This window comes from Delphinapterus leucas, chromosome 3, assembly GCF_059928025.1.
Source record: "Delphinapterus leucas isolate spDelLeu-1000000601 "Yukka" chromosome 3, BTC_Dleu_Yukka2, whole genome shotgun sequence".
Classification (NCBI taxonomy): Eukaryota; Metazoa; Chordata; class Mammalia; order Artiodactyla; family Monodontidae; genus Delphinapterus; species Delphinapterus leucas.
The window spans coordinates 159,619,026-159,646,814 of record NC_143131.1 but is presented as its reverse complement, the minus strand read 5'-3'; the positions used below and the strand labels follow the sequence as shown (position 1 = coordinate 159,646,814).

General features: G+C 48.5%; 1 protein-coding gene across 7 annotated transcripts in view; it reads right to left on the bottom strand.

Moving 5' to 3' along the window:
• The window catches only part of TBC1D9B (TBC1 domain family member 9B), a 47,835-nt gene extending 24,046 nt beyond the window's left edge, over window positions 1-23,789 (bottom strand). For all 7 annotated transcript variants that reach the window (XM_089909820.1, XM_022563308.3, XM_089909819.1 and 4 more), the window contains exons 1-7: window positions 23,599-23,789; window positions 20,500-20,610; window positions 16,186-16,304; window positions 11,440-11,668; window positions 10,138-10,396; window positions 8,429-8,636; window positions 5,738-5,950 (exon numbers count right to left, since the gene is read on the bottom strand). In XM_089909820.1, coding sequence (XP_089765946.1) covers window positions 5,738-5,950; window positions 8,429-8,636; window positions 10,138-10,396; window positions 11,440-11,668; window positions 16,186-16,304; window positions 20,500-20,610; window positions 23,599-23,716 — 1,257 coding nt within the window. In that variant the 5' untranslated portion in view covers window positions 23,717-23,789. The remainder of the gene's footprint in view (window positions 1-5,737; window positions 5,951-8,428; window positions 8,637-10,137; window positions 10,397-11,439; window positions 11,669-16,185; window positions 16,305-20,499; window positions 20,611-23,598) is intronic.
• Between the last annotated feature and the right edge of the window lie 4,000 nt (window positions 23,790-27,789).

Genomic DNA, 27,789 nt, shown 5'->3' with positions numbered 1-27,789 from the left:
AGTTCCAGCTCTTTTTTCCTCAGGGAGGGCTCTTTCCTTTTGGAAGGGAGTTTTTGTTGGGTGTTTCAGATATGTCCTAGCATTCTCTGATCTTCCCTTAGCTCGTCAGTGGATTCCCATGTTTTGTGTTGTTGGTTAACTCATCTGTGAGCTGGAGCCTGAGAAATATGCCTGCAGTTTCACCGGTGGTTTCTCTTAGTCACTTGCTGAGGTTTCTGTTCAGTGGGTAGTCTCTTTTGAGGAGGGTGTGTGTGGGGAAGTATTTTTGGTGATTTCTGGATTCCTTGGCTCTTGGGACTGTCAGAACCCTTTTTCTCTTCCCTCCACTACCACAGCACAGCTGCTGATTCTGTATCTGTAGAATAATGCTGCAGTTGGTGGTCTGGCCTCACCTGCTTGAAGTCTGGGGTTTGTAAGATACCCTTTCACCTGGCTTTGTTAAAGCTGTTGTCTGTGGGCTTTTATTTTTACTCTTAAAGTTGCTTTGTGCATTTTAACGGAAAATTTGGTAAGGTTTAAAAAGCTACCCCAATAACCAACAGCTTATCCCAGTTGAAGGCCACTCCACCGGGCTTTTCTTCCTGTTCTTCCACTGAACAACTCTTGAAAAGGCAACCGTGACTTCTACTTGCCATCTCCAGTAGTCAATTCTTAGTTCTTATGATACTTGACCTCAGATCCAAACTGAACTCTTGACTGCTCCTTCCAAAACTGCTCTTCCTCATGTCATTAAATGGTGATTCTATTCTCTAAGCTGCTCAGGCCAAAAACTATAGGGTCATCTTTTTGTAAACCCTTCTTTATCCCATACCCTCCATCTAATTCGTCAGTTCTCTCAGATCTACCTTCGAATTATATCCTGTACACTAACACTGAACAATCCGAAAAGGAAATTACGAAAATGATTTTATTTACAATAGCATCAAAAAGAATAAAATACTTAGGGATAAACTTAGCCAAGTAGGTGAAAGACCAGATGCTGTATACTGGAAACTAGAAAACGCTGATGAAAGAAATTAAAGATGCAAACAAATGGAAAGACATTTTGTGTTCATGGATTAGAAAACTTCATATTGTTAAGATGTTAATATTACCCAAAGTGATCTATAGATTCAGGGCAATTGCTATTAAAATCCCAATGACATTTTTGCAGAAATAAAAAAATCTATCCTAAAATTCAGATGGAATTTCAAGGAACCCCAAATAGCCAAAACAAGCTTGGAAAAAGAACATAGTTGGAGGTCTCAAATTTCCTGATTTAAAAATTTACTATAAAGCTAGAGTAGTTAAAACAGTATAGTACTGGCATAAGGATACAGACCAATGGAATAGAATTGAGAGTCCAGAAATAAATCTTGCAATACATATGTTCAACTGATTTTTGACAAGGGTGCCAAGACCATTCAACGGGGAACAGATAGTTTTTTGTACAACAAATGGCACTGGAAAACTGGATATCCACATGTAAAACGATAAGTTTGGACACCTATCTCGTACCATTTACAAAATTAACTCAAAATGGATCAAAGACCTAAATGTAAGAGCTAAAACTACAAAATTCTTAGAACGAAACATAGAAGAAAAGCGTATGGCAACTATTTCTTTGATATGACATCAAAAGCACAATAAAAGAAAAATAAATTGGACTACATAAAAATTTAAAACTTATGTGCATCAAAGGACACAATCATCCTCAATCAGAATGAGAAGGCAATCCATGGAATGGGGGAAAATATTTACAAATCATGTATCTGATAAGAGGTTAATATCCAGAAGTTCTACAATGTGACAACAGAAACAAACAACCCGATTAAAAGAAATAGGCAAAGGACTTGAATAGACATTTCTCCAAAGAAGATATACAAATGGCCAATAAGATGTGAAAAGATGTCCAACGTCACTAATCACTGGGGAAATGCAAATCAAAACCACAATGAGATACCACTTCATATCCATTAGAATGGTTATTGTAAAAAATAACAGAAAATAACAGTGTTGGAATGGATGGGGAAAAACTGGAACCCTTATGCATTGCTGATAGGAGTGTACAATGGTCTAGCCACTGTGGAAGATGTTATGGCAATTCCTCAAAATATTAAACACTGATTTACCATATGACGCAGCAATTCCACTTCTGGGTACATACCCCAAATAACTGAAAGTAGGGTCTGAAGAGATATTTGAACACCCATGTTCATAGCAGCATTATTCACAACAGCCAAAAGGTGACAGTAACTGAAACGTCCATTAAAAGATGAATGGATTGCCCTGAATCTATAGATCACTTTGGGTAATATTAACATCTTAACAATATAAAGTTTTCCAATCCATGAACACAAAATGTGGCATATGTATACACACACACACACACACACACACACACATACACACACACTAGTATGTATTCAGCCTTAAAAAGGAAGGAAATTCTGACAGATTCTATAATGAAGATGAACCTTGAGGACATTATGCTAAGTGAAATAAGCCGATCACAAAAGCCGATCGCATTACTGTATGACTCCCCTTATATGAGGTACCTGGAGTAGTCATATTCATAGAGACAGAAAGTAGAACGGTGATTGCTGGGGCCTGGGGGTAGGGGCTTGAGGGTCGGAAATGAGGAGTTAGTACTTAATGAGTACAGAGTTTCAGTTTCCAAGATGAAAAGAGCTTTGGAGATGGATGGTGGTAATGGCTGCATAACAGTGTGAATATACTTGATACTACTGAACTGTATACTTACAAATGGTTAAGATGGTAAATTTTATGTTATATGTATTTTACCACACACACACACACACACACACACACATAAACACACAAATATATATATGTATCCTGAATTTGACCACTTCTCACCAACTCCACTGCTACCACACTTGACCAAGGCTCTATCATCTTGTGTCCTGAAAACTGTTAGAGCCTTCCAACTCATCTCTGCTTCTATTCTCGTCACTCTCTAGTCCAGCTCTGTTCTAGAGAAATATAATGAGAGCCACACATGTAATTTAAAATTTTCTAGTAGCCACATTAAAAAACATAAAAGAAATTGTGAGGTTAACTTTAATAATATATTTTATTTAATATAGTAAAAATATTATCATTTCAACATGGAATCAATATTAAAAAAATCAAGATATTTTACATTCTCTTTTTCACACTGAATCTTCCACCTCTGGTGTGTAGTTTATGCTTACAGCACATTTCAGTGTGGTTGCCTTTCAAGTGCTCAATAGTCACGTGTGGCTACTGTACTGGGCGGCTACACCTCTATTCCATTCTCAATATGACAGCCATAGCAATTCTACTAAAACATAAACAGATTGTGTCCCTACTCTGGTCAAACACTCCACTGGCTCCCATCTCACTCAGAGTCAAAGCTAAGTACTCCCAAGGGCCTACGGGCACTACATGACCTGGCTTCCCACTCCCTCTCTAATTTCATTACCTGCGCCCTGTCTCCACTCATCTCAGCAGCCTGTGCCAAGCTCAATCCTGCCTCCAGGCCTTAGCACCTGCCATTCCCTCTGCCTCGAATACCCTTTCCCCAGATACCTTAGGGCTGTTCCCTTACTTCCTTCAAGTACCACTTGATCAGAGCCCCCCGCTTCCCCTAGCAATCCTGATCCTTTCACCCTGTTTTATTTTTATCCTTGGCCTTATTGCCACCTGACATATTGTATGTTTATTTGCTTACAGACAGTGTCTCTCACTAGAATATAAGCTCTAAGAGGGCATGAATTTTGTCTAATCTGCTCTATTCCTAGTGCCTAGAAGAGTACCTGGCACCTACTGGGAATGCAACAAAATGTGTGGGTGAACGAAGGGCAGGTGCTTGGAAGGGGTCACTGGGCCAAGCTTACACTGGCTGGTCAGGCCCTGTCATTTGTTGCACTGTGCCTTGAGAAGGCAGCTCAACATTCCTGCTCACATCTCTTTTCATCCAATCCAACCTCACTGTTTCTTGAAATCCCAGATCAAGCCCAACCTCCTCTAAGAAACCTTTCTTAATGTCTCCACTGCACACTGATTCTGCCCACTCCCTTCCCTTCCATTCCTTATCTATTTAATAGTTGACTGAGCATCGATTACAGGGGTGAAAAATTTAAAGGCTTTCATGGGCCAGACCAGGTGGGGTTCTGGGGAGCTGAAGTGTACGTGCCACCACTCAGCTCCAATGCCACTCAGTGGGAATGTGGGCCCTGTAATGTCAGGGCCCCTGATTTTTCCAGAGCAGCCAGATATGTGGATTTTTATATGGACTCTTCTAATCATGAAGTGTTTTCACAAATCCAGATTGTTACTAGCACACACATCTTGTCCAAGATACCAAGAAGCAAGGGAGTGATCAAACATGGCCAGGGTGATGTCAAAAGGACTCAGATGTCACCTGAATAAGCTTCCTCTGGTCACAGATGGAATGAGGATAATAACTGTCATGGACTGAAACACATCAAGTTGCTTAAATCTGTAAGTTCATAATTATACTAAAACGTAAACATAAAAGAACTGAATTGGTCATATTTTGAGGATATTTGAAAACCAAATTCATCATTTTAACAACTGGTAAATAAAAAAAAGATTTATTCTGCCTTTTCTGTATGAACTGTGCCTCACTGTAACCAAATAGTTGTTGAGGGTAAATTTCTCTATATGGAAATATTCCAGCTAATGAACAGAAGGAATGATAGAATTAGAGTGCCCCCATTTGCAATCCTAATGAGTTACCTAATGAATTATCTAGGCAATGCTTGTCAATGACTGGTAACAGCACATAACCAGGTATTACATACCTGTTGGTGGAAGTACACAGCACCTCAATCCTGCCTACAAGTGGACCTGCCCCCCACTCCCCAACACAAACAATTGAATCCAAATCTGAGCTGGATCTCATTACTAAACCACCAACTTACAAGAACCAGGGCACAAAAGAATCCGTTAAGTGTTTCCAAGAGATGCAATCAGCAAACACCAGACTGCGAGAAACTCTATAGCACAAATGACCCAATTCCTTCAACAAAATACTGCAAGAAAAGAAAAGAGAGAGAGAGAGAGAGAGAGAGAGAGAAAGAGAGAAAGAGAGAAAGAGAGAAAGAGAGAAAGAGAGAAAGAGAGAGAGAGAGAGAGAGAGAGAGAGGGAGGAGTAGAAACCTATAGATAAAAAGGGATTATACCAACCCACTGTAACATGTGTATGACCTATGTGTACCTCAATCCAAATGACTAAATTGTAAAAAGAACATGTGCATCTGGGGAAATGTAAATACAAGTTTTTGATGTTAAAGAATTATTGTTAATATTGTTGGTATAGTAAAAAGATTGCAGTAAAAGGTAACCCTGTAAGAAAGATTGATGGGAGAAATCAATCTCCCAACAGGTAAATAAACACAAGCTGGATAGGCCTAAACAGAGTGGCTCTCAGTGCAGCAGAGTTCATAAGGGACAGAGATGAGGGTGGCTGGGCAAGGCAGAGAAGGCTTCTTATGTGGAATAGGACTTGAGGCAGGCAGGGGTGACGCTCAGGAGGACTGGGGCACGTCTCGGCGTACAGAGAGGGCTGTGACCCTAGGCATCGCGTGTGTGGCCAGGACACCTGAGACTGGGGCTGGGTTAGGTTTTCCACCCTGCACCAAGCGGGGACCCTCCCCACCCAAGGCCCAAGGCAGGTACCACAGGGCTGCCTGGGCTCTTCTCCTGGCCCTGACCCCCACCCCACTGCTCTGAAGGGCCCTCTCACCTCTGGGGCTGAGTCCACAATGCTGGCTTTCCTCCCCGCTCTGCTGTTGCCTGGCGGCTTGGATGGCATTTTCTGGAGGAAGTCAGAGATCCTCTGAACCAAGAAATCGCGGTCTTTCAGGTTGGCAAACAGGAAGGTCATTTTGCTCTTAGTGCTAATGGACAGAGGGCTGGGCAGGACACTGGAGCTATCAGCTTTTTCCACAATGGTCACCTGAGAAGACAAAAACACCATTTGGGGGTCTGTATCTTGGGATGTAAAGCCAGATGGTTTTGTGAAGCTGACAGCATGGTGGGCTTAGGTCGTCTTCTCTCAGGCATGGGGCAGGGAATGGACGAGGGGCTCTCCAGGCCTGGCCGATTCATATTCTGACTCTGCTGCTTGCTGCTGTGTGAGTTACATGCATGTCTGAGCCTCATTTTTTCAGCTGCTGATGGGTGTGAACATATCAGCCTTGCAGGACCATCATCAGGATGGTGACACAGAATGTAAAGCCTGAGCCCAGCTGCTGGCCCTGATCAGCTTCCCCAAGATGGACAGTCATGTCCCTGCCCTAAAGCACAGTGAGCAGCCCTGCCTGCAAGCCCTCCTGAGCACTCATTCCCTCAGCACTTCCTGATGTGCGTCCTGGGCCCAGTTCTGACTGTGAGGTGTGTGAACAGAGCAGTACAAGTGTGCAGGGCACAGGATGGGCTTTTAGGGGGCAGGGCCTGCAGTCTGGGGTGGGTACAAACAATGGACATGCAGGCTAATGAACACGGTCACCAGGGCTGGTGGGGGCCACAGGACAAGCTGGGAGGCCACTGGGCTGCTTCCTGTTGAAGGCACCTCTGGGGAGGTAGTAACTGAGCTGAGACCTGGTGCAGCCAGACGAAGAGCTAGGGGAGAGGCCAGCAACCACCCTGAGGAGGGGGCTGGACTGGCGTGATGGACAAAGAAAGACCAGAGAAGCTGGGGCAGAGTGAGAAGGGGTGTGTGTGTGTGTGTGTGTGTGTGTGTGTGTGTGTGTGTGTGTGTGTGTGTGTGTGTGTGTGTGTGTGTGTGTGTGTGTGTGTGTGTGCCTGCATGTCTGTGTAGAACTGTAGAACTGGAGATTCTTCTAATCACAGAAGATACCGGAGGATTCTACCCAGGGTGAGCAGATTTTTAAATTATGTTGGCTTCTGTGGAAGGATGGGATCTAAAGGATAGGTCCTCAAGCCTTAGGTGCAGACAAGGTACTGCTGAGGTGAGCCAAGCAGACAGCTTGTCTTAGATGGTGGCTGTAGAGAGGAAGGGACATGCTCTGGAGAGCAAGCTGACAGGACATGCCATGGTCAGGATGTGGGAACGAGGCCAGGTCAGAATCAAGGATGGCTCCCGCTTTCCACCTCAGCAAACGGATGGAAGGGGTGTCACTTCCAGAGGTGAGGATGAGATTTGGGAGTGCAAATTCAAGAGCCCAGTGGACACATGAGTGTGGCTGGCATGAGTGAGGAGCCCCTGTGAAGCCCCCTGGCTAGGATACTGAGGTCAGTGCTGGGCAGGGGCCTCCATCAGGACCAGCTGCAGAGCCCCATCCCAAGAGCTTCCTGGCTCAGCCAGAGCTCTCTGCCATCAGGAATGTCAGGACCCATCGGGAGAAATGGAGCTGGGCCTAAGATGACCCTGTAGCCAGCCCCCAGGGCTCAGGGTCAGATCAGTACAGCACCCAGGACAAATCCACAGACCTAGTGCCAAAGGAGAGCGAGGAGTCAGGGGCCAGCTCTGAGCCCCTGAGCCTGGAGCTGTGGCTCCTGTAAGTCCTTTGCCTCTGACTTCCCTTGGGGAAACTGAGGCAGCACACTACCTCACACCTGTTCGCAACAATACCTGCAACTTCAGGGTTTTGTACAAAGGCCAGGGAGGTCCCACTGCTCTACATTTTAAATAGAAACAAAATACTGTGTTTTAGCTTATAGCTTAAGAACCTCACTTAAACCTCAATTAAACAGCCAGTATGCCCTGTTGGGCCATGAGGAAAAGGAGGCCTTGGAGGGGTGGACGGCTCTCCCTCACTGTCTACACCTTCACGGCAGCACAGGACAAATGGCCTTGTTTCTACCAGAGTCACTGTGGAAGCCCAAGAAACTGGAGAAAAAATAACTCTGACAGGTGAGAGCTAACCCCACCCTTGACAGGTGATAGTTGACCCCACTCCTGAAAGGTAAGAGCTGACTTCCGATGACTCTGCTAGAGCCTGGGCCACAGCCAAGGCAGGTGTCAGGAGAGGAACAGTGAGGTGGCCCCTGAGAGTAACATGGGGCTGGGGTGGGATCAGAGTCCTCCAAGCCCAGCCAAAGCAGGGCTTTGCCAAAGTCTAACTGCAAGGCCCAAGGAGGCAGGACTAGGGGACACTCACCTGCAGGAGGCCACTGGGCTCTGACCAGGGACGTGTGGGTCCTTGTTGAGGTTTTCGTATGTCCCACTGTGAGCTCTGCTGGCAGGCCAAAGCCCACCGTATCTCCCCACCAGGTGAGGTTGATCCCTGAGGGGGCATCCAGTGCACCCACTCCCGCCAGGGCCTGGTACAGGACAGGTGCTCGGGGAGCACATGAACCACCATGTGCCCTCTGTACTCACATCACTAAATCCTGAGGGGCTTCCTGGGCTGGGGACCTGGCCACGTGCCCTGGTAAGAGAGGGAAGAGCTGGCAAGGACCTAGGGCTCACCTCCCGCAGGGGTATGATGAGGTGGCAAGCATCCTCTTCCTTGCTGGCAAAGCAGATGTAGTTGCTGGAGATAAACATCTGGCCAGGGATGTGCAGCTTGTTGAATGGGGTCCACAGGGTGCAGCCTGTGTGGCCGTCCAGGCGCTCGTCCCCGGGCAGCCGGAACGTGGCACAGTAGCACTCGTTCTTGGCTCGAGCGTCCAGGTCTCTGGTGAAACCAAGGTGGGGGAGATAGAAAAGCAGACAAGAGTTGGGGTTAGCACACTCACAAGGCGGCCTCATGCCCTCTGTTTCCACATTGGACTCAGGCTCGTGGGGGTCCTCCTGTGAGCAAGTTGTGCCCAGGGATCTCAGAGTTCAATAACACATGCACACTGAATGGTCAAGTAGTAAAACGTGGACATCCGTATGACCAGCAGAGGAGTGGTCAACAAACAGCATGCTCGGTACTGAGGGTGGGTGGTGCCCAGAGGGTGCCTGCACCCGCCCTGCCGCTTCTCACTAGGAAGACCAGCCCCACCTAGAAACTCAGACAAGGCTTCCCGACAGGCAGGTGTGGAGTCAAGTCTAAAACACAGGGTGCTGGGATTTCCTCAGCGGTCCAGTGGTTAAGACTCCATGCTTCCACTGCAGGGGGCATGGGTTTGATCCCTGGTAGGGGAACTAAGATTCCACATGTCACGTGGTGCAGCCAAAAGAAAAAAACACAGGGTGCTGTTGCTTAACGGAAATGCACACTCGCCAGTCCGATGGCTGTGTGAGGCAGGGGCCCGGTAGCCTGTTCCTCGCCCCCGCGGTGGCCCTGTCCTCGTAAACATCTCTCTCTTCCCAGCCCCATGGGGGCCGCTAGCAGCCTGAGCTCGGCCTGGCAGGCACACCTCGATGGACAATGCCAGAGACTATCAAGTCCGGCCCTACTCATTTTCTTTCTGGAAGGTTCTGAAAGCCACCGTGTCACTCGCATCAGGAAAGTAATATCCTTGGACAGCATTCTGGTCCTGAACGTGCACCCAAGAGTCTGGGCCTAGGCTACAGTCTCTGCATACATAGGTGTGAATCTGGCTGTGGGACCCAGGGGCTCAGGGAATATCTGAGCTCCTGGCTGGCCTACAGGTTTCCCCTAAGCTGCAACAGAAGAGCGAGAACAGAGTGCTCTGGAGGGGCCAGCCCTAGTGAATCGTTCCTCTGTCTACCAATTCCCACAGACAGGGTGGCAGAGACCTCAGACCTGTGCAGGGCTGTCTCCTGGGGCCTGGGGTCAGGGCCCAGGGGTCCTGAGAAGAGCTGTCAATCATGGCGGGATGGAGGTGGTGTACCCTGAGCTGGGATTCTGAAGCCTTCCCGAAGAGGCCTCTGGGGATACCCTGGCTGACGTGGTGGGGCGCCTGTCCTGGGCTCCACTGCTCACTTAGAGCTAAGGCACTGGGGTCTGGGGCAAGCTGCTCTACCTCCCTGTGCCTCAGCTTCCTGTCTGAGACCAAGGAGCCTGTGAGAGCCTCCCCACCCCAGGGCTTTGAGAAGTAATACATGAAGAACTCCCTCCACGTCAGTGCCAGTGGTAGGTTTTTCAGGACGATGCCTCTGTGAATCTCCTGGTGCCCTCCCCACTATCGAAAACCACCCCTTCACCTGGCCCCCCTTACACGCAGGGAGCCTGTGAAGGGCGAGGAGGGCAGGTCCCTCCTGGGGGTGGGGGAGGCACAACGCACCGCTTCAGAGCCGAGATGTTGCTGTGTGGCCGGGGGGGCCTGGGCAGTGCTTTGTCTTCCAGGAAGCCCTCGCTGTCCAGTAGCTGCCGCATGGCAAGGTTGGCCAGCTGCTCCATGAGCTTGAAGGTCTCGCTGATGTTGAGGAACATGGAGAAGAAGAGCTCCTGGTCCCGGGTGTCCACACGGATGCTCTCAGGGAAGAGCAGCGTGGCGTTCTTCTCCAGCCGTGTGACGTCCACCCACTGCACCACCAGGCTCACTGGACACCAGAGGGGACAGACACACCATCAGGTCAAACCAGCTGGAGGGCTGGGCAGGCAGGCTCCTGACTCCTGCCTGGGCCTGGAACCCATGTGGGGGAGCGGGCAGCATCTACTGCCTGCCCGTTCCCCACCCCCAGGCCCCATGCCTGAGCCTAGCTACGCTGGGACACCAGCTCCACGAGGAGGGACTGGGCCGTCCCGGGCTAACCCAGTGCCCAGCCCCGAGAATCTCCTGGGTTTGCCCACCAAACGGCTAAAGGATGAGATGAATGAACAAACAGAGGTGAGCTAGCTGAGACCCTGGACTTGAGAAGCCCCACCTAGTGGGAGTGCACTGATGTGGGAACAAGTCACGACATGGTGTGACCAGCACAGAGAGGACGCTGGCCCCTGCCTGATGAGAAGATGCAAAGGTGGGAGAAAGGCAGGGGAGGTTGTGACAGGTGTGTGTGCATGGCTGGGAGCTGGCCTTGCTGGGCCCAGGAAAGGCTACACTGAGAGCAGCTAGAGCCCTGGAGGCTCTTTCTGGGGGCGACATGCAGCAGAGTGCACTGGCTGGGAGTCTGCCTTTTGTCCTGAGGCCAGGGCTTCCTGTGGGGAGGGACCTGCAGCAGGTGGCTGCAGGGGCACACGTCCAAGGCACCATGTAACCTGGAGCCGTTCAGGGATGATGGGTGCCCTGGCACTCTACTTGAAAGAGGGGAGGCCCTGTGCAGAAAGTCACTATGTGAAGAACTGTGCTAGTTGATGTATACATGACAGGAGCCCCCAAGAGCCCGGTGATGCCTGGTTCAAGTCTGGAGTTCTGGTCGTGGGCCACTAGGTTCTGGGGAGACTCTCTGGTGGGTATGTGGGGACAGAATATCCGGGGGCCGAGGAGGGACAGCCCTCAGGAACTTCGACAGTCTGGGGAGGCAGTACATTTTCTAGAGGCGAGGTCGAGGGTGAGGGCAGAGGAGGATGCCCTGAGGATGACGGGGCCAGCTGCGGGACTGGGGCTAGGGGGGACACAGGGGGCACTCCTGCTGCCTGCACTCACCCTCCTTGCCCAGCAGGAAGGAGTAGAAACACAGGTGGTTGACGGTCAGGTAGAGCCAGCCCTGCCGGGGCACGCGGCCCTTCCAGTAGCTGCAGGAGTAGTAGTTGACCAGCTTCTCTCCCTCGGGCATCCCAAACTGCTTCCGCATTTTCAGCTCGGCCTCCTTGAATTTCCCAGGGTCCTCATCTCCCTGGGGCTGCAGGTTCTTGTTCTCTTCTGCGATGATGCCCTGTAGGAGGACAAGGGGACTGGTTCCCACAGGGAACTCAAGTGGTGGGACCCAGGACTCCTGGTCGCTGGCCCAAGGGCCACAAGCAGGTAGGCCTGTCGTCTGCTCTGGCCAGACAGATGCTGGGCAATTTCCCCTAACTCCCTGAGCTATTATCTCTACTGGATCAGAGAAGGGAATTTTTAAATTTACATTTTAGTTATTTTAATGTAAATATCTGAAAAATATAATACATAAACATGGTAAAAAAATGCAAGTAGTAAAAGAGTGTGTTCAGTGAGAAGGGAGTCTCCATCTCCTCTGCTGTTGTAGCCACTTTGTTGGTTTCCTCCCAGACAGGCTGGCCCTGATGCACCTTTAAGCAAATACATTGCAATCTGCTCTTTCCCCTCTTTCTTTGCCCAAATGGGAACTTGCTGTGGCACTGTTCTGTGACGTGCATTTCTTGTGACAATGTCTTGGAGGATCTTCTGTACTTGATACTCGCCCCCCACATACCAGGGGACTCCTGCCTCTTGCCCCCGCTCAAGGCCCACAGACCAGCTGCAGGACCCACCCAGCTCAGGACCTACCCAGTTCAGGGTCCAGAGATCAGCCACAGGGCCAACCAACTCAGGGCATATCTATGCTGTATCCCACCAGCATCTTCACTGGGCTCAGGGTGCCCAGAGACATCACCCTGGGCCACAAAGCCAACCCCAAACCTCCTGGGGTAAAACAGGTTCTTAGCGCATTTGGCTCAAAATGTACATGCAGATTTTCCAGGAGGATGATGACTTGATAAGCTAAAGTAATTCAAGGCAACTGCTGTGGCCCAGATTGCTGCTTCTGCTGAGCCTCCTGGCAGCCTCGAATTCCTGTAACCATGAGCAGGGAGAACAGCCAGGAGTTTGGGTGAAGACCCAAAGGTAAGATGTACCTCCATCTCAGTATAGCCAGTACCACTGTAGCTGCAACTTCAACCTCTTCTCTCTCTCAAGCTGCCTCTGGTGCCTCCCCAGAACACTACTGCAGGAACTAGCTCTATGTCTGGGAAAGAGGCTCTGGCAAAGCACCCTTCTTGTTACTAAGGCCCTGCCCTTGTCTTCTGCTTCCCTCAAATGCACCTACTGGGAGGTTGGGGAAGGGGCCCCACCAGTGGAAAGGTGGGCCCCAGACAGCCTGTGGGCCATCACGGCATCCTGTCCCTCAGGCCACCTTCCTGGGTCTCAGTTGGCAGTCCCCTTTCCCCACTCCTTCAGCTGCACCTGGGAGACCCCCAAGCAGGGAGCAGAGGGGCTGACACTCTGCTTTGCATTTTCCTCTGCATTGTCCGCTGGCCTCTACTCAGGAGTAATGGTCCTCACCAATGGGAATGAACGGCCTGGCCCACAGGACTGGGATTTTGTTTGTTTGCTGATACAACTGGACTGTAAAAATCACTGGGCAGATTTTAAATTACTGATTCAATTTCTTTAATAGTTTTAAGCATATTCAAGTTTGCTATTTTTTTGTGAGTCTCAGTTTAAGTTCTATTATGTGATAGACCAAATAACAGCCCCCCCAAAGATGTTTACATCCCAATCCCCAGAAGGGTTGAGAGACTGACTGGTTGACTGAAGAGGCCATGCTGCTGGCATTCAACAGAAAGGTAAGGGCCAAGAATCACGGATACGAAGCTCCTGAAAGCTGGAAAAGGCAAGGAAACAGATTCTCCCCTTAGAGCCTCCAGGAGTCAGCCTTGCCAATTCCTTGATTTTAGCCTGTGAGATTCATTTCAGACTTCTGACCTCCAGAACTGTAAGAAAAGGAACTTGTGTTGTTTTAAACCACTAAGTTTATGGTAACTTGTTACAGTAGCAACTGGAAACTAAAACATATTAAGAGTGTCCATCTTGTCTCACTTCTTACAATTTATGGGCTTAAAGCTGTTTATGGCATTCTCTTTCTCTCTCTTTTTTTTAAGATTTTTTTGATGTGGACCATTTTTAAAGTCTTTATTGAATTTGTTACAATATTGCTTCTGTTTTATGTTTTGGTTTTGTGGCCACGAGGCATGTGGGATCTTAGCTCCTGGACCAGGGATCGAACCCACACCCACTGCATTGGAAGCTGAAGTCTTAACCACTGGACCACCAGGGAAGTCCCCTTACTCTCTTTTTTCTTAACCCAGCTTTTATTTATTTATTTTTTTTATTTTTATTTTAAATTTTTACTTATTTTTGGCTGCATTGGGTCTTTGCTGCTGCATGTGGGCTTTCTCCAGTCGTGGCGGGCGGGGGCTACTCTCTTTGTTGCAGTGCGCAGGCTTCTCATTGCAGTGGCTTCTCTTGTTGCAGAGCACGGGCTCTAGGCGCACGGGCTTCAGTATTGTGGCATGTGGGCTCAGTAGTTGTGGCTCATGTGCTCTAGAGCACAGGCTCAGTAGTTGTGGCACACAGGCTTAGCTGCTCCGCAGCATGTGGGATCATTCCGGACCAGGGCTTGAACCCGTGTCCCCTGCACTGTCAGGTGGATTCTTAACCACTGTGCCACCAGGGAAGCCCCTAACTTTGCATTTTAAATAGATGCTATCATATTTCATTCCCAACATTACTTATTTGAGGTTTCTCTCTTTTGTCCTGGATCACTTTTGCCACAGGGTTGTTTATATTTTACATCTGTTTTTGGACCTGTTGCTCTTCTGTATCATTCCTTTATTTTCTAAGGAATTAACTTCTTCCCTTTGTTACAGGCATACCCTGAAGATATTGCAGGTTTGGTTCTGAACCATAGCAATAAAGCAAATGTTGCACTAAAGCAAGTCACACAAATTTTTTGGTTTCCCAGTGCATATAGAACTTAAGTCTACACTATACTGTGGTATATTAAATACGCAATAGCGTTATGTCTAAAAAAATAAGGTACCTATCTTAATTAAAAAATACTTTATTGCTAAAAAAATGCTAACTATAATCTGAGTCTTCAGCGAATAGTAATTTTTTTGTGATAACTATATTTCCTTCTTTCTAATTTCCTGGTTTCTCTGGCGTTCTAACTTACTGAATTGGACACCTGGCTCATTAATTTCCACCCTTTCTTCTTTTCCTCACATTATAAAACAGAAAATGTAAGGCTTTAAATTTCCTCCTGTGTCCTGCTTTTGCTACATCTCACAAATTCTGATAAACAGTAGTATTTCCATAATTGCCCAGTTCTCAGTTTGTTTTTTTTTTTTTTTTTTGTGGCCTCGCATCTTACAGGATCTTAGTTCCCTGACCAGGGATTGAACCTGGGCCCCAGCAGTGAAAGTGCCAAGTCCTAACCACTGGATGGCCTGGGGATTCCCTCAATATTTTCTAATTTCCATTTTTTCCTTTGACTCATCTAGAAGTTTATTCTGTTCTGTTGGTTAGTTTGTTTGGGCCTGGCATAAAGGAAACATTCCATAATGTTGCTGTTATTATTATTATTGCCCAGCTGGCTCATTAGGAGAGTGAAGACTTGCCTCTGCTCTCTTTGTCTATTTTCCTGGAACTAGAAAGGCAACACAGGTGCCACCCTGAACCCCAAGGTACACAGAGAACTGCTGAGGAACTCTTGGTGCCATCTGCCCAGGTCTAGGAGGTTCTGGTATAATGAAGTCACAAGGGCTTGCCCAAAGTAAGTTTGCATCATGAAACTTTGACCTGGTAACACCTCTCTGAGGAATCTAATCCAAGGCAATAATCCAACAGAAAGAAAAAGACACACACACACACACACACACACAGATAACTCAGATAAATGCTCATTATGTAATTATTCCCTAAAGAGGAAACAATCTAAACATCACTGTGATGTTTTCACACATTGCTACAATCTTCATAATTATTTTGCTAGCTGTAAAATATTCCACTAAGAATACCACATATGACTGACCAAGTCCCCTGAATATATAGTGCTCAGCACAGTACTCATAAAGAAAATACTCAATAAATGCTATGTTAGCAAGTATGAGCCCTCTCAATTTGCAGAGGAAAGAACAGCTGCTTCCCCTCTTACCATGGGACTGGGAGGCATTGTTTCCAGCCTTTTTGCTAACAGTGTTGCAGGGAACATCCTAATACATACGTCATTCTGGACATATGAATACTCTGTAGGGTAAATTCCAAGGAATGGACTTGCTGGGTCAAAGTGTCTGTGCATTTTGAAGTAATGTTAGTTTTATAATAGAAATATACCTAAAATTATCCTGTCATTTCCAACTTCTTCCTCTGTTGGCCAAGGAACTGGCTATCAGAGTTGTGTATCTGCATATTTGCTCTGAGGCCCTTTGCAGGGAATGGAAACTCCCAGCTAAGCTTAAACTCCGGTGGCTGGCCAGTAGATGGGGCCTGCATACAATGAGTTCAACTGCCCCTTTCGACACTAAAAGAAGATCAGACCCTTTGTTTCCATCTCTGTTTAATGGGGGAAAGAACTACACGGTGTTGTCTGAAAGTTATAGAAGATGACAAAGGTGAACACTGGTAGCCCAGAGAAGAGAGTGAGAACCAGTAGTGGAAAGTGAATCTTACATGTATCTTGCCCTTGACGAAGGTGGTGATGTCTTCCTCAGTGTCAAAGATGGACAGTGTCTGGAGTAAGTTATTTTCCAGCCATTCCCAGTGTTTTGTGATCTCTTTGCGGGAAGAACCTAGGAGAGGTTTGGTGGCATAAAGAAAAGGAAAATCATAAAATCACCAGGCCTTAAATATAAACTCAAGAGAGATTAAAATGGCTGACCTAATTTGCTATACCAAAGTGACTACAATCTTTGAGCTGCTTACTCTTTCCTTCTTCATGTATATGACAAAAGTCATAAATGGTCCTGATAAAAACACAAAATAAAAAAATTCCAATAGAATTACAGAGTCATGAGGAAAATAAAGCCTCAACTTCCCTCTAATGCCCAGAGTAAGAGTGACTGCTAGTTTCCTCTGTGTCCTACCAGAAATAGTCTATACATTTGCAGGTTTGCTTACTTACTTTTCTTCGAGATAAAAGGACTTAATGTGGTCTTCCATGTACAGCTGATTAGCCAGACACAGTCAGACTTGGTATAGGTGACTGTGGCTCTCCTGAGAATGCAGGCATCCACAGATGGCAGCTGGAGCTTCCTGTAGGACTCCAGGCCCCTGGCTGGCTGGTCTCCTGCTGGGCCAGAGGTGCTCATCCCTCTCTCTGAAGCCAGATGCCCCACCCAGGTCTTTGCCTCCTCCTCCTCATCCCAGTTCACATCCCAACCTGGATCCCGTCTCTTCCAGGAACCCCTGTCTGACCTTTCAGTGTCTGGCTGGCCCCCAGTGTCTGCCCCACCTAGGAGGGGGTCCCTGCCCTCCTCAGGGAGGGGTCCTTGTGGGCACTGTAGGCCCAGTGGAAATGGGAGAACTCAGAGAGGCGGCCCATCGCCACTCCCAAAGAGTGAGGCAGCTGTTTTCTCTGCCTCCATCAGGGAATTGGGAAAAGGGGCCCCAGGAGGAAAATTGAAGGGATGAGGGAAGTCCCTTCCAGGCCTGGCTTCCCCTGCCCCTCTGGCACCCCACTTCTTGGGGTTTTTCATGTGTCTGGCATGGGGTTTTTGCACTTAAGAACTCTTCTCTGAATGAATTAACACAAGAATAAGAAAAGGAGTGAAGGCTCTGCTTCCTTTTCAGCAGCCTAGGGTGGGACAGTCTGTGGACTGTAAGCACCCAGAAGGCCCAGTTGCTTCTGTGACCACGGCAGGCCCACACACTCGGCATGGAGGGAGCGTTAGCAAAGACGTGAGTCCGACATGACTGTGGACCACAGACGTTTTTTGCTGGGCGCCCGATCCCTGGTCACCCCATCCTTCACTACCTGGCTACAACTTTTCCATCAGCTGAAGACTCAGCTCTGACCCCGCCCTGGCCAGGCTGAGTTTGTCCCTGTCATCTCCTCTGGCCCAGGCATCTGCTCATTGCTCTGTCACATGTCACAGTCCAGCCTGACTTGGTTAGGGTTGATTTGTTTGTTTCTTTACATTTACCCAAGAGGCTCACCACCCTAACAAGCAATTCCACAGAAAGACCCTCTCCCATGGTCTGTGGGAGGATGCCCATGTGAAAATGATTAAACCCAGAATCATACAACAGTGATAATCATAACAATAGGTAACTATAAATAGAAATTACCTCTGGAAGTTCCTAAATCATCCATAAATTATTTTTTTTCATTTTTCTTTGTATATCTATTATGGCCTCCTTTCCCTAGTGCACAGAGGCCAAGGTCTAGTTGTTAGGTGAAGTGAGTTCTTTCTTTCTTGCTCTTTTTGCTAAGAACCCACATTTGAATTTGGAAATTGAGTTTGCATGTGATGCAACCCTCTTACACACATGTTCCCGGCAGCCTAAAACAGGAATTTTGTCCACAATGCCTGTGTGGATCTGTCTGCACTTTAATTATAAATATTTACATATATTCACTTAAAAGAATTATTAGTTAAAAGCAACTCAATCTTCATTTAGCACTAAGTAAACACTGAAACTATGCCATCTCTATGCTAGGTACTGGGAATAAAAAATATAATAGCTAATTAAATTATTAAGTGCTATTTCTGTTTTCTAAAACTTTTTATGGATTATCTTATTTGATTCTTAAGAGCACCTTGGAGACAGGTACAGTTATTTTCATTTTATAGGATGAAGCTGAGGCACAGAGAGGTTGAGTATGTTGCCCAAGGTCACCTAGCTGGGAAGTGACCACACCATAACGCTAATCCAGGCTGCCCAGCTGCAGAACCTGCCCACACCCTCAAGGAATTGCTGGCCTAGTGGGAGAGCCAGTGAGCCTTCAATGCAAAAGTGCTGGTGGAGACACGGCAAGTCTAGAGGAGGGAGAAGGGTAGGTACATGAGTCCAGGGAATCTGGGAAGGTTTTCCATTGGATGTGACATCTGCGTAGGTACTCAACAGAGCAGGAGGAAGTAAAGTAGACATGGGGCGACGCTGTAGGTACACCAGCCAGGATAGGTACAGTTAAGAACTTCAGGCCCTGCAAGTGTCTTGTCTGGCCGAAGGCCAGGTGTGAGCTGGTGGGGGGAGGAAGACAGAAATGGAGGCAGGCAGACCCTGAAAAGTCCTTTAATGGCAGTCTAAGGAGTGGAGATTCAGTGGCAGGTGTCAGTAGGTGTCTGCTTTTGGAGAGCTGAAGAGAGGTGGTGGGTAAAAACAGAGAGGCATGAGCAGATGAGCACAGGGGCCTGACCAGGGCAGGGGCTCCACAGTGCATCTGGGTCCCTCCCCAGCAGCACGCCCTAATGCCACCAATGGGGTTCCCACAAGGCCCCACAGAGTAGCCATACCCCTCTCTCCCCACAAAGAGGCTGCTCTCACTACCACTGCCCTTCTCCTGAGAAGGAACACCTTGAGACAAAGATGAACATCTCAAGGGCCCATTTTAGAGTGAAGCGTCTCATCTTAGCCCAGGCACACACCAACTGCCCTGGGCCCTACCACATAGGAAGCCTCTCTCCTGCCAGTGCCCCACTCTGGGCACCCTGGTGCCTTCACCCCTTGACCTCTCTCCCCCCACCCCCCCAAGCTGAAGTCCAGCTGTGAACACTCCCATCACTTCTCAGGTCTCCAAGGAAAACCACTATCCTGGGGGACAGTGACACTGTGGCTTCTAGCAGAGAGAGATATTCAGCACAGTGGACACGAACAGGTGCTCTGGGTCTGATCTGTGGTTCTGTGTGACTTTGGGAGGGTTACTTAACCCCTCTGGGCCACAGTTTCCTCATCTTCAAAATGGGGAAAATCAAAGTTCCACCTTCTGGAGTTGTTGGGAGGTTCACATGTCTGGCATGCAGGAAGTGCTGTCTGAGTGCCAGCTATGACTGCTGTTTTATCCCAGGGACCTCAGCCAGGCTGAAAGGGGACTTCCCCCTGGACTCTTGGGAGGGTGGGTGTGTCCTCCGAGAAGGACAACTACCAGTGATTCTCGTTATTCACAGTGGTTATGTTCTACAAACCAGGGGAGCTACAGGGCTAAGTTCGTGCGAGCCTCTGGTCACAACATTTTCACCAACCAATCAATACACTACTTTGTCTTATATGTCTTTCTGCTTAAAGACACCTCATTTAATATATATTTTTAATACCCTAGCATTGAACTGACAGCCAGAAGCACTGTAACTCATGCCTGAAGGAAGCTCATCTAACTTGTATTTTCTCCATAAGGCACATCACAGCTTCCCGCGCTTAAAAACACCACACAGCACTTCAGCATTATACCTGGGGCCATTTTAAACAGCAAAGTCACCAACAGATAACACAAAATGTGAGAAGCATGGTGCTTAGACTTCTAAAAGGAGACATGTTTATGGTTTGAGAGCTGAAACAAGAAGGCAGAAGGATGCCTTGTTCCACCGCAGCTGGGAACCTGTGTGTCTGGTGACTCAAATTTTTCATTGCTCTGCAGACACACATTTCCACAGATGTCCACAAATGACCCCAAAAGTACCACAAGTATTGATTTTGGGGTTTATAGATAACTTTTAGTGAGTAGGTGAATTAAAAAAATATGTAGTCCATGAATACTGATAAGCTGTATCCGCCTTGAGAAAAGGTTAGCAGGAGAACATGGACACTGCCCAAGGCCAAGCCCTCAGAGAGGCACGCAGGGCTTCATGGGGCCCATGTCTGCTTGCCCTGCATCTGTGCACAGCTGAGCTGCCTTCCTAAGCTGGATGCTGGCCTGGGCTGTGCTGTCTGAACAAGGGGCAGCATCAGGTTCTCAGTGGGCCATGTCCAATGCAGGAATGCAGGCTGCGTCCCCTCCCTCTCTGGGGCAGGCCCTGCCCAGCACCCCTTGTGATTCAGGGCACCTACCGCACGCCACTGTCCAGTAGACCTGCGAGTCCTGGGTCTGGTGCAGGATGCGGTAAGGGGCCACCCGGGCGCTGGAGTCCAGCACCACATCCAGGGTGCCCACGAGAAGACCTGGCAACAGGGCAGAGAGAGGGGAGGGTGAGGGAAGGCTGGGCTGAGAGCTGGGCCTGGCTGGAGGCAGCCATGAGGGTAGCAGTGCCCCCAAAGCCCCAGCCAAGAGGGTGAAACACCTTACATTACCCTGGTCTGTTAAATTACTTCTTTTTCCTCAAAGGCCTTCAGCCAGTGTCTGATCCCTATCAAAAAATCCCCTCCCACTTCTTCCTGGAAGCTTCTGCTTGTCCTCCTGACTCAGAAATACTTGCAGACAGGAGCAGATTCAGGTTTTATGGGGCCCAAAGCTTAGACGATCTGGGAGGCCCTCTTCAAGAAAAATACAAAATCAGGTTTGAAAACAAGTATTTCTTCAGAATGAGAAAGTACAACAATGACAATTAAAAACAACAATACTACAAATATCACAAAATCCAGAAAAATAATACAGTATGTTTTATTAACTGCCAGACACATCTCTTAAGACATGTTTCTCTGACATGTGCGGCCTTTTTGGCTGTGTACTCTGATGCCTTCTTCATAAGACAATGATTTTGTAACATCATTTTCCACATCAACAACAGGAAGATAATGTAGCCTCAAAAGTCATGAATAAAAAGAACATGCAAATTTTTAGAATTGTCCAATTTAGGAAAACACCGATTCTGTTTTGTTTTTTTTTTCCACCTCTGAACTGAAGCATTTTAGGGCATTTCAAGTTTTCCTTCTCATCACAATGTCATCGACATTTGTCAATGTCACTATTTCCCCAATAAATTAGAGAAAACATCTACCTTTTACCACTATTCGATTCATTCTTCTTCATTTATTGAATTATCCAGCTACATAAAAGTCTGTCCATTGTTCCTATTTGAAACTTATTTTTTCCTTTTCATGAAGAGCTACTTTTGGTATGATCTGAAAATATTTTGTTACCATTTTCCTGTTGATATCAGAATAATTTCTATTGATTTTATTGCTCGATTTTAACACTTGTGTTTCATATTCCATTTTTAATTTGATTTTTTCCCCCTCCAGTCTCTAATAAATAAAATAACCAGTTACAAAAGAAGGTACTCTTCACATACATCCAAGTCAGGAGTCTGTAATCTCTCACTTGTTTTACTGAAATGTTCTAAAATGCCTCTCTAAATTTCAGTTAAAGCGGCATATTCAAGCCTTATCAGTGTTTGGAATAAACTGCTTTTTACTGTTTGTGTTGAAGTTTCTCTTCTGGTCTCAGAAATTTTATTTTAATTCCTATACTGTTGGCATATCCATACTGCAAGACTTGAAAACTTTTTAATGGGCAGGCCATCTCATCACATTCTTCAATGAAGAATCTAGGTTGGTATCTGTTTTTAAAAGACAGCTTGAATAAAACCACATCACTAACTGTTCCTCCCCCAGGGAGACAGTGGTCAGGAAGCCATTATGTCCATGATGGCACAGGGAAGGCCATGCCAGGACTCACCAAACCTAGCTGGAGCAGAGAGTTCAAGGTGTGGTTATCAGGGGGCACCTGGGGAGCTCTGCCTTGGGGGACATGGAGAGATGAGTGTGGTAGAAAGGGCCTTCTCTGTACAGGAAAGCAGAGCACAGAGGGACCCACCCACCTGCTGAGATGATCTGTGGAGAAACAGAGCACAGAACAAGCCCTGAAATCTGACACAACGGTATGCTGCTGCAACCAAAGATACTGGTCGCCCAAGCATTGCTTTTCTACTTGGGCTTCAAGGTTGACCACTGGTCAGTCTCTCCAGAGGGGCTGCTGTCTAACCACCACTGAACAGTCTAGTCCAGGAGGTAGGTCCAGCACTGGCTCCTGTGATTCTAGAGGCCTTTGGGAAAGAGCTCAAGGCACCAAAGGAACAGGTTTCTTGGGAATGGTACAGTCTCTTCCACATCAGGAGGTGTGGCCCAGGAAAGACTGACGGAAGAGATCTCCTATGGGAAGCTTCTATCTGCATCTGGTAGGACTGCATTAGCTGCTAATGTTTAAAATTAGGACATTTCACAGAAAATTCTCTTGATAACTGGAAGACCTGTTAACATTGGGCCTGAGGTCCTAAATGGCAACAATGGGCCACCCGAGGAGCGCAGGCACTGGTCTGGCCCTAAGACTGACCCAGGTCTGCTTGGGAGTGCCTGGGGCAGGTCCTGGAGCATGAGGGACCTTGGACAACCCCTGTAGAGGGAATGCCCAGTAGGCATCCCCTGGATCCCAAATGCCACACACTCCAGGAGGTGCCGGTCTAGTCTAGTCCTGTGTAGTACCCAGACGGGCAAAGAGGCACCTTGGCTGGTTCACCGGAACACATATACTGGTGATTCGGCTAAGCCTCGGTCTGCAGCTCCAACGCACCAAGAACCAGGAAAGGTGGGTGAGGAGAAGCTGGAGGGATGGGGGCTGAGGCCAGCATTAGCTGGGCGAACTCTGATCTTGCTGAAAAGGCAATTCTTTGGTGAGTTGGGAATGAAGGAGGCAAAAGAAAACGAATGCTTGTATCACTTGACCCCTCCTTGGAGGCACTTGGAGAAACTGAAGCAGAAGACCAGAAGATCTCGCGGACTTTCAGCTGTGAAATCCCCTTCCAGGAAGCGGCACACGCCTCCGCTAAGCACCGGGAAGCTCACGGGCAGCGAGTCCGGGCAGAGGCCGCCTCCAGCCTTCTCCTGGCAGCCCTGGTTGACCGAAGTCTCCCCATCCGCCTCCTAACGCGAGCGCATCTGTCTTCCTCGAGTCCCTGGCCCCGTCCTCACCTCGCACCACCCCACCCCGTCCCTGCCTCCCACGGGCGGTTCGCGTTCCTACCTCCCACCCCCCCACTCAGTGCCGGCCTCGCGCCCCCAGGCCCCCGCCGCACGCGCTGACGTGCGCGCCCGCAGTGACGCGCCGAGGCTGGGCCTGTCCTGGGCCGCTAGTCCTGGGCCCCGCCGCCCGGCGCCCCCTCCTCGCCCGCCCCGCGGCGGCGCCCACAGGCCCGGTCGCCGCGCGCCTCTCACCCGTGAGGCCGCCGCCCTTGCCGTGGCCCCGGCGCCGCTGCAGCACGAAGAAGGGGTTGGCCCGCTCCGTCACCCACAGCGCGTTGGCCACCAGCACCTCCTCCGGGCCCAGCCACATCGTGGCGCCGTTCACACCGGGCCGTGGCCGGCCAGGCGGAAGCGCCGCGATAGTCGCCGCGCGGAGGCGAGCGGGCGGGGCGGGGCGAGGCGAGCGGGCGGCGCCCCCTTGCGGCCGCCGGGACCAGCGGGCCCTTCGCTCTCGCCACCCGGCCCCGCCCACCCGCCCAGTCCTCGGGCCACAGGCCGGCTTAGCCCGGCCGTGTCCGCTTCACTTTCGCCCTTCTCGCTGCAGGCCCCTGCGCTGCAGCCTCATCTAGGAGGAGCGGCCAGGTGCCGGGGCCACGCGCCTCTGGCCGGAATGGTTGAGTCCACGGTCCACAGATAGCAGGGCTTCTGGCCTTTTGTAAAAACCCATCCAGGGTTTGCGGGGAAAATGTAGAGAAACAGCATTTGGAGGTACAGTTTTGGCTGATTGTGCAGGGCAAGCCAGTGCGTGTTAACATTGGAAAGGGTGGCTGGAAAAGGGTTAGTCGATTTTGGTAACTCAATTTTGGCACTTGGGCCTAAGACAAAGAGAACCTCCGGGAGTCCAGGACAGGTTGTCAGGAAGCTCTGAGGCTGGCAGGGTCCTCAGAAACCAGTACAGTCCCTCACTTTATAGATGGGATCACTGAGGCTGAGTGGTCTTGGGGTCGGGGGCAGGGCCTGCCCTGGGGCCAGCAGGGGCTTCTGAACGGGTATGGGGCGGGCAGCAAAGGGAGGCTGGGGATGTGGATCCCTGCTCTCCCAGTGCTGGCCTGTAGGGGTCGACCGCCTCACAGTCCAAACATTGACCCTTTTGAGTGAATGAGAGAGCGGTTAAATGCCGTCTGGGGCAATAGCATAAATCCAGAATATCCAGGGCTAATTGGGATGCAGGATCTGGCCTGAGGCCGCCAGAATCCGGAAGGAGGCCAGAGGGAAGGGGGCACTTTAGAATCATCCCTGGAGGCTTAAGGTGTTTTGTTTTTTTAATAAATTTATTTATTTTTGGCTGGTTGGGTCTTTGTTGCTGCATGGGCTTATCTCTAATTGCGTTGAGTGGGGGCTACTCCGCTGCAGTGCGCAGGCTTCTCATTGTGGTGGCTTCTCTGGTTGCGGAGCACGGGCTCTAGGCGAGCGGGCTTCAGTAGTTGTGGCACGTGGGCTCAGTAGTTGTGGCTCGTGGGCTCTAGAGCACAGACGCAGTAGTTGTGGCACACGGGTTTAGTTGCTCCGCTGCATGTGGGATCTTCCTGGACCAGGGCTCGAACCCGTGTTCCCTGCATTGGCAGGCAGATTCTTAACCACTGCGCCACCAAGGAAACCCCGGTTGTCTTTTTGATTGTTGAGCTGTAACAGTTATTTATATATTCCAGATACTAGACTGTTATTGTATATATGATATTAAGCCTACTTTCATTATTTTAAATCCAATCCCCACTCATTTACCCTACGAGTTAGATATTTTAAGATCCATATTAAAGAGATAAAACTGAAATCCAGACAGGTGAAGTGATTTGCCAATTTCATACTAATAAGTGGCAGAGGTAATATTAATGTCCAGACCTTTAAGGTTCCAACTCTATTCTACATGTATTGGACATTGGCTGTTTTTGCCCCAACATCCTTTTCTTCATGTGCAGCATCATGATTTTGCTGTGGCAACCACACCTTACAACTCTCAGCTCCTATCTTTCAGGTGAAGCTGAATGCACTCCTGGGCTGCAGAAGTAGAGCCCATGTTGGCCTTAGCTAATGGCACATTCTACCTCTGTGACCATAGTGGTTCGGTGATGTCCATGTGCTTCCAACCAAGCCAATCAGGGTCAAGGAGATGCCATTCTGGTCTCTTGGGGAACTAAACCAGCTCTTGTGCTGATGGGGCTATGACCTCTCTGAGCCTGAGAATGCAGTTTACTTGGAGGAAGCAAGGCTAGCAAATGTGTCCTGGTGTCAGTGTCTGAGGGCCAAACCATGCTATAAGTGACGTAAGCATACCCATGGCATTTAAGCTTTTGTGAGACACCATACTTCTCTTTGGCTTAAGCCAGTTTGGGTTGGGGTTTCTGACATTTGCAACCAAGAGTCTTCACTGATACAGGTTACCACCAACAGTACTCCATGTGGCCAATGCATCTTTTTCAATAGGTTTTTATTGAAATGGTTATATTAGCAAATCCCACACATACAGGTATACACTATTGGAATATAGGTATATACCATACAAGTTTACTACTTAATTATACTTACATCAACCATACATTTCAAAGGGCTAAGATCTGATTGCCAAGAAGTCAGCTCACATTCTACTTGCAGGTGCCTGTGTTCTAGACAAAGTAACCCCCCTAAAGTGAACCCCCAAATTAAGCTAATGATCAATTTTGCTTCTTGGATATTTGATGTGTGTTCTTTACGGCACGAGCTATCCAATGGTGAATTAAATTTAAGTGCAGTTTCCCTTTCATCCCTCAAGGTGGACAATGTCATTAGCTACATTTAGGTATATCCCAAGCCTCCCCCACCCCAAATTACCTTTGCTACAGTTAGAAAAATAGTTTTGTAACTCACCCTCTGAGATGTTGTGCATAGTTAGCAGGAACCCAGAGTAAGAGGAACTCTTTGAGTGACCTAAATATGAAAGCAGTAACTTTGATATGCGTATAAAAGCTACTGAAGGTAAAAAAACAATTGTGACATATGTGGCCTAGGACTTGGACCAACTCCTTCTCTTGTACAGGAACAGGATTGTTCTATTAGGTGATGGTGTTCCCCATATTCCAAATAGCATGTCCTAGCTTGGAGTCTTTTCCTGTTTCTGTAATCACACTGGTCAAGTTTCCTTAGCCAGAGCCATTGCTGCTCAGAAGTAGACCCTGCTTTCCATTCTCAGCTTAAGACACCAGATTCTGGCCCCAAGCATAGTCCGAGGGTACCCCTCATCCAGCTGGGTCAGCAAGACAGGCCTGGGCTTCTAGGGGATGAACAGACATAGTGCCCTCTCCACTTCTCTCTAGGATGGCACATGTCATCTCAGGCTGGGCACCCAGCAAAGGAGCTGGGACTCTGGCACTGGCTGCACCTACTGACCTGGTCCACGTGGGATGCAGTGGCAGTAAGCAGTAGGCAGTTAGCCTTTCTGCTTAGGAACAGCTTACTCACCTGGGAAAGATATGGCCTGAGGTGTGATAGTCTACCTACCCCACATCTTTTGTATTCCACAAACATCTTGGCTCAGTACCGCCCAGTCACTAGAAAACTCCTTTAATATCACATAGTGTAAATATCCTTGGACCAAATTATGGATGAAGGATAATTCTAAGAGCAAATTAGAGTTCACTTTGTGTTGGGTTAAATTTGTAAAAAATAGCTCAGAACATTCATCTGTAACTAATAGCTGTAAAGAGAGCTGGAGAGAGAGGGTGATAATCAGCTGAGGGATAAGGAGCTGATGAAGGCCAGTCAGACTTGCCAGATGACCGGCATGACCCTTCCTTACACACACGCCTGCCCAAATGGACTGGTGACAAATAAGCCGTTTCAGCCCAGCATTAAACGAGGGGGGGGACCCTAGAAGCTGTGTCCCAGGGGATCAAGGGCCCACTGCAGCTGAGAAAAATGTGCTAATGACATCCTCCAGCTCTTGGCTTTTCCAGAGGAGAATGTGTGTGGTTTGTAAAGGTGTTTACAGCTGAGCTGGACGCCACCCTTGGCTTGAGCATGCATGCTCTGGCAGCTGCCTCTGAGCCACCAGCAATGCTTCCCCAGGCCTGTTGTTTCTGAGAAAGTCACTCCTTTCAGGCTGCCAAACTGGGTCTGTGTCACCTCAAACCTCCATCTTTTTGTGTATGTGTATGTGGAAGAGTCAGTGGGAGGGACCAGGAAAGACTGGGACAGGTCTGAGTGACTCCAACTGCACTGAATCCTTATGAAACTTTAATTCTCAAGTTTGTATGAAGTTCAATGTTTCTCTGTTTTTTGTTTGTCATAAATTATCTTCCCTCTTCCCCAAGTCAGAGTGAAGAAAAAAATGGCTTGAGCTATGGTGGAACTGCAAGAGGCAAAACCCCAGATAAGTCCCAGGTTACGGACTGGGCCCCCCCACCAGGGCCT